A 12,021-nucleotide genomic window follows, 5' to 3' on the forward strand; every position below is an offset into this window, starting at 1 on the left:
ACATAAACACACACACGCCTACGTGTATGAGAGCACATATATACAAACAGCTCAGCTCACAGTCACGTCCTCAAACAGGTCTGGATTTAATGCTACGGGACATTTTCATGTTTCTATAATGAGCTCAAACAGATGATCGGGTGATTAATTAAAAGTTATAACCAGTCTCTCACATGATGCTTTTTAAATTCCCTCCTCTGGTGGCAGAAAACAGCAGTGTGTGTCCACCAGGAAGGGGCCGAAACAGAACAAACACGCGATATTTGATTTTAACAACATGCAAGCTAGAAGAACACTTTTAAAAATAATTTGTAGTTTCCTGAACTAACAGAAAAAACGTGATGCAGCAGTAGTCCATGATGGAGGCAGGCTGACTATATACAAAAACAACAGTGTTTGTAAAACATGGTTAGTGACAAGAAGGCAAACTCTAACCATTAATTCATAGAAAATACATCAACAGACAACACAGCCTAGGAAAGCTGCACCAGTACCACTTTTGACCCTGACTGGGGTTAGACTTTTGTTTTTACAGTAGAAAATACGCTGCATCCCAATTGGTCGTAATGTTGGAGCAAAGTTTGGCACTAAAGTAGTAAAATGTTTAGATCTGTTCATAATAAGTTGTATGACGTGACCAATTTATGTTTTAATTTAAACACTTTAATTTATCGGGATGTTTACTTTTGATTTAATAGTTTTTCATTGTCGGTTTAACTAAATTAGGACACGAATGCAGCAGTAACAGAGTAGAAAAGTTGCATTTTAGTCCTAAACTAAATAAGTTTGTGTTATTTGATCATTTAGAGAAACAAATCAGTTGATAAGCTCCTAACAGACACATCCGATTTGTTGTTTTTCCACACAATTTTCAGGATCTGGTTGCAGTTTATACATCAGTGTGAAGCAGGCATCTGTTTATTTTTTAAAATAAATAAAGACAAAAAAAATAGAGGAATCACCCTGAGGGCCACGTTGATGTGAAGTAAAGCTACCTTCAGTTTCATCGCTACCTAATAAGTTTGAAGACTAGCAGAACGTTAAAGAAGTGCGGTATTCTCCGAGAAAATGAAACGGGATCTAAACAGAATAAATAAACTGAGGAAGAGGAGTGTGTCAAGGCTGGAGTGCCTTCAGTGTCCTGCTGTCATTGGACAGACAGCACACCATCTAAACATCAACTTCCTGGATAAATTAGACACTCATCATTTTCAAAAAATAAATAAATCTCCATTCAACCAAAAGATATGCTCCAAAATAAATAACATTTCAACTATATATTGCTTTACAATAACTTTTCTACACTCCCTTTCTAAATGAAACACGACAAAAAACAAACAAACAAACAAGCATTTAACACAAGGAGTTTGTTAACAGTGCCGAAGCCTTATTGATTATCAGGCGTACGTCAGTCCTCTCAAACAAAAACACGTCATTAGGACACTCCACCTTGCACTCAGTGCTGAAGTGAGTTCATCAGACAGGAAAACTACGAAAAAAAACTCTGATCGGAGTCTGAAATGAGGGTCTCACTGAAAAATCCTGCAAAAAAAAAAAACTTTGCATAATGAGTTGGGTCACCAGGAGTCTGGAGGAGTAAACCGACACACGCCCACCTGGCAGAATCTGACTGGTTCCTGTTTAACTTCAAGTACTCTGGTTTGGTCCTGGAGTGTCGGGCTATGGCTGCAGGAGGTCAAACTAAAACACAGATTATTAGGTCATCTACACTTGTGTTCACAGTCCGTCTGGTGTTTCCTCAAACCTTCCTGCTCGCCTGATGGCTGTGTTTTCCTGAAGAGGAGAGCAGGAACAAGGCTGATAAATGATGGAGGAGGAAGCTCTCGTGAGATTTAGCACAGTATTAGTTTTGGTTTGGCTCAATACTTGTTAAAACGATCACAGAATCAAATCAAAACAAATGATTAAAGTGTAATTTCTTGTTGTGTGGTGAAACGTGACCTGCAGGTTCAGACGCTGATAGAAATGAAACCATAATTTCCCCTTTAGCTGCTTTCTAAAGAGGAATGGGAGGTTTCATATCAAAATAAAGTCTTTGTCTGCCTCTTCCCCTGAGTCTGATGACTTCTTGCGTGTTGTCCTGTCTGAGTTTGGACATTTGTCCTTGGTTTTGAGGGAGTTTTGATCCTCAGAGTTGGTGCTGGATCGCCGAACAGCGTCTGAGGTCGACCTCACTGGAAGCAGAAGAGATGAAAACTAGATCAATTGCATTTCTTGCACAAATGCTGTATGGATGCTGTATAGCTTAAACTGAAAGTTGAATGTGCTTAATAGCTAAACTGAAGCTGAAAATAAGCAAAACTGTCAAAATGAGCTGAATATTTTGAAAGATTTAGAAGCAAAAAGCACCAAAAAAGTGAATAAAGCACAAAAAGTATGTGAAGAATGGAGAAAATAATCCTAAACAGCAGAAAACTGAAATCTGTGAACATTATTTAAAAAATCTGGACAGCTAAAATGTCTAAACACTTATTAAACAAGTCCTAGTCCAATAACAGTTTAATTTTTACATTTAGCTGAACTGTGAAATGAGCAGCATAAGCCAAATTCTGAAACTGATTGCTGAAGCTGCTGAATAGCTGAAGTGAAGCCGAAACTAAGCTAAACTGTCAAAATGAGCTGAATGCATTTAAAGATTTAGAAGCAAAAATCACCAACAAGTGTAATAAAGCTCATAATATACAGGTCCTTCTCAAAAAATTTGCATATTGTGATAAAGTTTATTATTGTCTGTAATGTACTGATAAACATTAGACTTCCATATATATTAGATTCATTACACACAACTGAAGTAGTTCAAGCCTTTTTTGTTTCTAATATTGATGATTTTGGCATACAGCTCATGAAAACCCAAAATTCCTATCTCAAAAAATTAGCATATTTCATCCGACCAATAAAAGAAAAGTGTTTTTAATACAAAAAAGTCAACCTTCAAATAATTATGTTCAGTTATGCACTCAGTACTTGGTCGGGAATCCTTTTGCAGAAATGACTGCTTCAATGCGGCGTGGCATGGAGGCAATCAGCCTGTGGCACTGCTGAGGTGTTATGGAGGCCCAGGATGCTTCGATAGCGGCCTTAAGCTCATCCAGAGTGTTGGGTCTTGCGTCTCTCAACTTTCTCTTCACAATATCCCACAGGTTCTCTACGGGGTTCAGGTCAGGAGAGTTGGCAGGCCAGTTGAGCACAGTAATACCATGGTCAGTAAACCATTTACCAGTGGTTTTGGCACTGTGAGCAGGTGCCAGGTCGTGCTGAAAAGTGAAATCTTCATCTCCATAAAGCTTTTCAGCAGATGGAAGCATGAAGTGCTCCAAAATCTCCTGATAGCTAGCTGCATTGACCCTGCCCTTGATAAAACACAGTGGACCAACACCAGCAGCTGACATGGCACCCCAGACCATCACTGACTGTGGGTACTTGACACTGGACTTCAGGCATTTTGGCATTTCCCTCTGCCCAGTCTTCCTCCAGACTCTGGCACCTTGATTTCCAAATGACATGCAAAATTTGCTTTCATCCTAAAAAAGTACTTTGGACCACTGAGCAACAGTCCAGTGCTACTTCTCTGTAGCCCAGGTGAGGCGCTTCTGCCGCTGTTTCTGGTTCAGAAGTGGCTTGACCTGGGGAATCCGGCACCTGTAGCCCATTTCCTGCACACGCCTGTACACGGTGGCTCTGGATTTTTCTACTCCAGACTCAGTCCACTGCTTCCGCAGGTCCCCCAAGGTCTGGAATCGGTCTTCTTCCTCAGGGTCGGGTCACCTCTTCACGTTGTGCAGCGTTTTCTGCCACACTTTTTCCTTCCCACAGACTTCCCACTGAGGTTCCTTGATACAGCACTCTGGGAACAGCCTATTCATTCTGAAATTTCTTTCTGTGTCTTACCCTCTTGCTTGAGGGTGTCAATGATGGCCTTCTGGACAGCAGTCAGGTCGGCAATCTTACCCATGATTGTGGTTTTGAGTAATGAACCAGGCTGGGAGTTTTTAAAAGCCTCAGGAATCTTTTGCAGGTGTTTAGAGTTAATTAGTTGATTCAGACGATTAGGTTAATAGCTCGTTTAGAGAACATTTTAATGATATGCTAATTTTTTGAGATAGGAATTTTGGGTTTTCATGAGCTGTATGCCAAAATCATCAATATTAGAAACAATAAAAGGCTTGAACTACTTCAGTTGTGTGTAATAAATCTAATATATATGAAAGTCTAATGTTTATCAGTGCATTACAGAACATAATTAACTTTGTCACAATATGCTAATTTTTTGAGAAGGACCTGAAGGTGAAGAATGAAAGAAAAATGCTAAACAGCAGAAAACTGAAATATCTAAACATTGTTTAAAAACTAGACAGTTGAAACAGCTGGCATTTGAGTAAGAGTAGTTTAATAGTTAAATTTTCCCAATTAGCTGAACTGTGAATTTAGAAACATTTGCTGATATCTGAAACTGATAGATTAACATATGTTCAGATTGTGTAATGGATGGATGAAAGGTTGGATGGATAAAATTATGGATGGATGGATGTTAGATGGTTTATTGGATGGATGAATGGATGGATAGATTCATTAGACCAAGCCAATCGATTTGATGTATCATATGTGCGGGTGCGTACTTCCATTTAGCCAGAAGACGATTGAACTCTCTCAGCCAATCAGAGAGCTGAGACGGGCTTGGGCGGTTTCCCACCTTCTGATGGTAAATTAAATGTAAGCTATGCTTACAGTTTTATGTACAGAGAGGTCAGAAAGATCAGATACAGCAGTTTGTTATTGGCTGGATATTCAGCTTTTTATATTCATTCCTATGAGACTTGTTTAGAGTGATCCTCAGTTTCCTTGTGTTGCCATGGTAATAATAATAATACATTTTATTTGAGGGCGCCTCTCTCAAACCCAAGGTCACCTTACAAAGATAAAAACAAAAAACAACAGAGGTTAGATAGGGCAATATGAAACAAGCAAGATAAATAAAAATTCAAAACAATTCTAAAGTCTAGGTCTAAAGGGAATACACTTGTCTGAATAAGTGGGTATTGAGGTGTGCCTTGAATAACAGAAAAGAGTCCGTATTTCTAATGGCAGAGGGAAGTGAGTTCCAGAGCTGTGGAGCAGAGCAACTGAAAGCTCTCCTCCCCCCCATGGTGGTAAGGCGAGCTCGAGGTTGAACCAGGTGAAGTGCAGATGAGGATCTAAGAGATCCGGAAGTGGTTGCAATAGTTAGTAAGTTACATAGATAAAGTGGAGCCATGCTACGTGTAGATTTAAATGTAAGTAGTAGGATCTTGTACATGATCCTGGTTTCTATTGGCACCCAGTGTAGGTTTTTAAGAATAGGAGTGATGTGATTTCTTGAGGGGGGTCCCAGTAATGATGCGTGCTGCAGAGTTCTGGAGAAGTTGGAATTTATGAAGGGATTTAGTTGGGAGACCAAATGGAAGGGAATTACAGTAGTCGACGCGAGAGGTGATGAGACTATGGGCGAGGATTGCAGCAGCATGAGGCGTGAGAAAACGACGGAGTCTGTTGATATTGCGAAGATGGTAATATGCGACCCGAGTAACATGGTTAATGTGAGATTGGAATGAAAGTGTACCATCTAGTATGACACCAAGACTTTTTACCTGTAAGGATGGGTGAACTGTGGAGTCGTCAATATTGATAGAGAAATTGGGAGAAATTTTTAAAACAGAAGCAGTGCCAGTGAGGAGATGACAGGAGTCTGCTTTAAAATAGTGATGTCCAATTTCACATGACTCTTAAATTTTGAATAACATTTCTACATTAAAGTATGTTGATACAGTGGTGTCGAGCTGAAGGTTTTGATACCAAAATTGTGTAAATAATTAAAGTATTGTGGAAGTAGTTAAATGCCAAAAAATGCACGGAAGCATAATAATATAATAATAACAATAATAATAATAATTAAGAGAAACAGGAAAACAATGCATTCAAACAATTACTCGGTTAGCAAAAAGATATGACCAGCAGCCAAAGACAACAGATCTGGTCCTGATCTAGAGTAGCCTAGTGAACTAGACCAAATTCTTGCTTTGCAAAGTTTGGTCTAGGCATGCTCCATTGGAACCTCAGCAGCTCCTACCAGGACTCTGGCTAGCCAATCACAGCTCTCTAGAGGGGTTTCAAACACATAAAGAGCTGTGATTGGTCCATAATGGTGGGCCAATCATAGTGCTCTATCTACTTAGTGAACAAATCACAGAGCTTTATCCGCTTTGTGGGCCAATCAGGGCACTCTATATGCCTGGTGGGTGGGATGATGCAACAGAGTGAAACAAGAGTATGTCACATTTATTGTCCAGTGGAATGCGGAGATCATTTGAAAGACAACGGTAGAACCCGCCCCACAACCGAGAACCGTCAATGGAGCATGGCCAGACTAAATAATACACATTTATTTAGTCTGGCTTGCCAGGCTAGATCTAGAGGCTTTTAGGTGATGTTTATCATCTCATGCTTGCTGCTGTAGGAACATCAAGACCAAATAAGGGTTTAGAATTAAAACACCTTGATGGTCTCTAGACCAGCTGCTCAGTTCACCATCTTTAAAAAAAATCTGCAATATGCAAGTGTTGATATTTGTAATCACTTTACTGAAGAGGCTAATCTCAGATTACGTGGCTCACCTTCCTGAGTGGTTTTATTGGTGGAAACTCCCGATAGAGGACTGGCGTCCTTGTCTTTCTCTGAGACAGCCTTCTTCAGTGTGGAGGGGAGAACTTTAGGAGACACCCGACCACCGCTGGAAGCGTCTGAACCCTCATCTTTATACAAAATAGTTGGATTAATCTTTGTAAACATTTGTCACTTCTCCCAGTGTTGTATGCAATCTGTCAGATGCACCAAAGTGAAGATAAAATAAAAACAACCAGAGGTCTACCTATGCTTCTGCTGGTCCTCGGTTTCTGTGGGATGGAGGGTCGAGCTGCCAGAGAAGGCTTTGCTCCTTGTGGTACTGGTGGTTTGGGGGTTGCTGGTCCTGCTGGGGAATTGGAGGAGGATGTAGCCCTGAGGCGAGTGGCTGTCTCAGGCTTGGTTTCTCCACGTGTTGTGGTCTTTTCTGGAGGAGCTGTGTCAGCTTTGTTAATGGAACCCGTGGGAGACCTGCTCCCTGTGGTCGTAGAATGGGACTTGGCTGCCGACACATGGAAACAATTTTTTTTATTACATGTATCGACCCAACAGTCCAAGCAATAAAACATATATTTTTACTTTTATTAATCATGAAACACAACTTTTGTCCTGAAATGAATGATTTGATTTCAACTCACCTGCATTGCTGTCAGGTCTGTCAGGGCTGGAAGACTGGAGCAGACACAAAAACACAATACAGATCATCATCAATCATCGTAAAGAGAACCTGAAGGGAGCCAGTGCTAAGACATCTACATCATCTCGTTAGTCTTTCGCCTGTTGCTACATGAAGCCCTCATCTCTTCCTCATGTCTGTGTTGGAACCTACCTTGTAAGCTCTTCTCTCCTGTTTGGCCTTCATCTCTGCCAGCAGGCCACTTCCCATCATCTGCATCCCAGGGTACCGTTTTCCTCCCTGAGGACTCCCCCTGCCGTCTGAACCATCCCATGGTTCGTCTATAGAGTCGGGAGTCCTGAGTTCCTCAGAGCGGTCGGAGCTGCTGCTGTAGTCTGTGTGCTGTGAGCGAGTGGAAGCATCTCTGGAGAAGGGACAGAAGCTGTTAGAAGGCTTAAGGATGAGGTAAATGGAGCTGGAGTTAGTGTTTGATGGAGATACCTTTACCTGGACTTTGGTTCCGGAGCTGGGCTCTTAACTGCCCCCTTTGGAGAACAGGGCTCCTCGGGGATGGTGAATCCTGAGGGCGAGGCTACAGAGGATGTAGCACAGGATGCTGAAGCTGCCTGGTTTTTCTCAGATTTATCTAATTTATCTGCTTTAGACGATCGCTTAATGAGGTTTAGAAATCCGCCTTTACTCTTTTTCTTCTCTCCATCCTGAGAATCTGAACCTTTCAAGAAACGTCTTTGAGAGAGAGAGAGAGAGAGAGAGAGAGAGAGAGAGAGAGAGAGAGAGAGAGAGAGAGAGAGAGAGAGAGAGAGAGAGAGAGAGAGAGAGAGAGAGAGAGAGAGAGAGAGAGAGAGAGAGAGAGAGAGAGAGAGAGAGAGAGAGAGAGAGAGAGAGAGAGAGAGAGAGAGAGAGAGAGAGAGAGAGAGAGAGAGAGAGAGAGAGAGAGAGAGAGAGAGAGAGAGAGAGAGACATTAGCAGTGGTCTCAAATAGGAATGAATGCCTTGTAAGTCGTACGGAGCCTCCAGGAGCGAGCAGTTGCCACATCACAGCTGAGCTTCAGACAGCAGGTTTTGGAGTCTTACCTCCTGATATTTGGACCTCGTTAATATCACAAAATAGTTCCTGAGCGCAGCCACTGCTACAGCTCACTGCTCCCCATGGTATTGGATCAAATGCAGGGATGTAGTTTCACCAGTGTGTGATGATGACTAATGGGACTATTGCTCCCCAACGCAACGCAACTCTACCACTGATTTGCTACATGGATTTGTTTTTCTCCACAAATAACGCAAGCCTTGAGGAGTTCTGCTGTGTGGTGGACTTGCTAATGCTAACAGTTAGCTTCTACTAGCCGAGCCGTTTCTTTTTCCCAGATGCTAAACCAACAACAGCCTTTCCCGTCAGGAGCCAAGATGGGTGAGTCCATGAATGTTAAGTGACAGTGTGACGTAGATCTGTCAGGACTTTCTAATCCTAGAGTTTCTATCAGAAGCTAATGCAGGAGATAGGTGAAGATTATTTTCTAGTGATGTTCCGATCACATTTTTTTTTTTTTTTTGCTCCTGATCCGATTCCAAGTAATTTGATTTTGAGAATCTGCCGATTCCTGATCCGATATTTTAGAAATGCATGAAGAAAAAAGGAGAACACACTAAAGTTGTGAGTTATTTTTATTATGAATGTCTTTCTTTCTTTCTTTCTTTTTGTATTTGTCAATTCTTTAGTTTTGTTTGCCATAAAACATCACTTGTTTAGAAAGTACATTAATAAGATAACATGTTAATTAGGAATATGTGTAAGAATCAGTCATATTTCAAATAGTTTTCTCAGTGTGCGGCTGCTTTGAGTGACAAGGATGGCACGGCACATGACGGTCAGCAGCAGAGTCACTCCTTTCTACTAAACACCTGTACAGCTGCTGTGTGTGTAAATTAGGAAGAGAAAGCAGATCATAGCGTGACTTAAGGAGACTGCAGAACCCGATGTTCGCAACCACAGACACTCATCCAGCGTGATTCAGATACTGCTATCTTGACATTTTTGCTGTCCATAGACAATTTCTATATTCTTACATCTTGTATGTGTGTCAGTGGGCTTATCTGAATAGTTGCTGTGATGATGCATCAGAATCGCAGTGTTGAACGCAGCTCTACCTTGTTTCACCATGGTAAATGTCCAGTTTGCACACGTTACAGGTGTCTATTGCACTCCCTTTGCTGTTCGTTTTAAAATACATCTAAATTAAAGACATTTTCACTGTTATGAAGCAACAAGTATGCTCTGTGTTAGCTAACAGCTACATGTTATGGTACCTTAAGTAGTGGGGATTTACGTGTTGTCTGTGGAACAAAGATTACTGATGTAAAGGAACTTGTTGAATTTAAAACTAAGTCATCATTATTATTATTTATGACTCGTTTAAAAAGTAATAGATGTTATTTTAAATGGTAGAATTTGATTTTTCTCACCCGATTCTGTTTACCTGAAAATCACGGACCCGATTTCCGATCACATGATCGGATGGCAGCATCTTTACTAGCGTATTGACCCTAATATTGGACAAGTTTTTTCTAATTGAAAATACTTTTAAAATGTGAGGTCTTCTTATAATCAGGGTCTCAGCGTCTGGGGGGTCATTACACGCCCATAACAGCAGAGGGCGCCAGGCTGTATGTTCTCAACACAAGAAAAAAATGGAGACAGGTCTGGAACAGAGTGTGTGCGAATTTTAAGATGACGGTATGCCTTGGATGGCAGCGAGGATGACGTTCAATGGGAGGAGCCGGCAGGTGTAGCGATCCGACATTACACTGGGACCTCAGCAGCATGAGAGCGAGTGAGTACAGCGAGGCAGACGATGTCTGTGAATCTCATTTGACTTGATTTCACTCACACGTCAAGAAAGTTCTGATAGTTTGCATTAAAATTGTATTTTTGCTCAGTATTTGTTCTCAAAATTTCAATTAAAAAAAGTTGATTTAAAAATGCATATGTATTTTGTCTTTTCCTGAAGAAAAGTCTTGGAAAGGGGGGTCGTCTTATAATCGGGGTGGTCCTATATTCAGGTCAATACGGTATTTTCATGTTCAGCCTGCATGACAAACTCCAAGTGATCAAATATAATTAAAAAAAATGATTAAAATGTGTTTACAGTGTTCCACACCTTTGAAGAAAATAGGTTGGATAAATAAATATGTAACACAACCATTTATAATAGAAAGAAACTTACTTGGAATCCATTTTAGTAACTTTTTTAGAGAAGAACTCGTCCACTCCTTCATCCACCCTTCCCATCAGACCATTTTGTTCCCCATCATGACACTGAGCACTGTTGAGTTGCTGAAAAACAGTACTGATCTTTATATTTCTGTTTGTTTCACAGTGTAAGATAAGATCCACCCATGATTGTTGTCTGCAGAGCTTCACTTACAGCTACTTTACTGGAGTGTGTTTTTTTGTTCCTCCGAGGTCGTAGTTTGGTGAAATGCTGCAGTTTCTTCTCCTCCTCTGATGGCAGCTCTGCAATCCCTCCTGATGGTCGTTGATCTTGTTTGGGGGAAAATACGGATTGAGTGGGTGGAGTCTGGGATGACACGAGTGTGTCCTCTACGTGGATTGGTACGTCCTCAAGGGCCTTGTCCAGGTCAAACTCCATCTCTACAGGAGGAATAAAACAGGAAGCTTCACATTGGGGTGGGTGATATTTTCTAGATGCTGTGGCCAAAGAGGAAGCTAACCACACAGTGCTGGGTCCAGCATCCGGGAGAAATTTGAACTTGGAAACACCTCAAAAGAAACATGTTTCAACTAGGATCAGCTGGTTTTTCACATTTAAATGATACACACACACACACATATATATATATATATATATATATATAGTAGTTTATATATATATTTACTATAAATGTGTCAGGTTTGGTTAATCGTGTGTGCCTACATGCAATCTGACTGATTTACACATCAATGTCTGCAGCCGTCTCTCATTCAGCAGTGGATTTCCTCCACCAGACTCACTAGTTTCACTCCTAGGGCTCTGGGAAAAGTGCCCCTGAACTGCAGCTAGACAGCCAATCACATTTGGTTTCTATGGAGAATTGGAGAATTTTGGGCCAATCAGCAGCCATGAACTGAATGCTTCAGCAACTAGCTAGCATGCTAGAAGGTGATGGATCTAATTTAACCTCTGTCACTTCCTCTTTCACACACACACTCACTGTTGGTTTATTATTGAGCTGAAATCATAGCTGTTGATGTAAATTGTGTTATTTGTTCTCATTTTATGGGATTATTCTATGCCAGAGGTCACCAACCTCTGTGAAGCTGAGAGCTACTTCATGGGTACTGAGCCATATACAATACAGACCTTTGAACTAGAATAGATCAGAGGTAAACTAAACTTCATGTATAATAAACACATTAGAATATTTTAAAAGACATTTGCGTTTTTTAAATCTATATTAATGCCATTGTGATAAAAAAATATGGCTATAGATTTTTTTGTGCTTTTGAAGAAAAGGCCTGTGGACACTTTATATGGTTCCTGGGGGCACTGCACCCCTCAGTCTGTGCTATCTTACTGCCATCTACTGGCCAAGATGAGTATTGTGCAGTTTTGAGCAGTTAGAGACAGGATTATTGACTGCATTTGCTCTTTAAGGCTCACACAGTAGGCTTCTGGATTTATTTGAGTATTACAATTATAGTCAACTTTATC

General features: G+C 40.8%; 1 protein-coding gene across 2 annotated transcripts in view; it reads right to left on the reverse strand.

The window, feature by feature from the left end:
* Positions 1–1,812: 1,812 nt before the first annotated feature.
* Positions 1,813–12,021, reverse strand: part of LOC107378724 (F-actin-uncapping protein LRRC16A) — a 70,764-nt gene continuing 60,555 nt past the window's right edge. For both annotated transcript variants that reach the window (XM_015949084.3, XM_054740426.2), the window contains 8 exons: positions 10,735–10,961; positions 10,534–10,643; positions 7,799–8,038; positions 7,505–7,715; positions 7,314–7,347; positions 6,923–7,177; positions 6,669–6,806; positions 1,813–2,195 (listed from right to left, as the gene is read on the reverse strand). In XM_015949084.3, coding sequence (XP_015804570.3) covers positions 2,038–2,195; positions 6,669–6,806; positions 6,923–7,177; positions 7,314–7,347; positions 7,505–7,715; positions 7,799–8,038; positions 10,534–10,643; positions 10,735–10,961 — 1,373 coding nt within the window. In that variant the 3' untranslated portion in view covers positions 1,813–2,037. The remainder of the gene's footprint in view (positions 2,196–6,668; positions 6,807–6,922; positions 7,178–7,313; positions 7,348–7,504; positions 7,716–7,798; positions 8,039–10,533; positions 10,644–10,734; positions 10,962–12,021) is intronic.

Source organism: Nothobranchius furzeri, chromosome 5 (genome assembly GCF_043380555.1).
Source record: "Nothobranchius furzeri strain GRZ-AD chromosome 5, NfurGRZ-RIMD1, whole genome shotgun sequence".
In the NCBI taxonomy this organism is placed as follows: domain Eukaryota; kingdom Metazoa; phylum Chordata; class Actinopteri; order Cyprinodontiformes; family Nothobranchiidae; genus Nothobranchius; species Nothobranchius furzeri.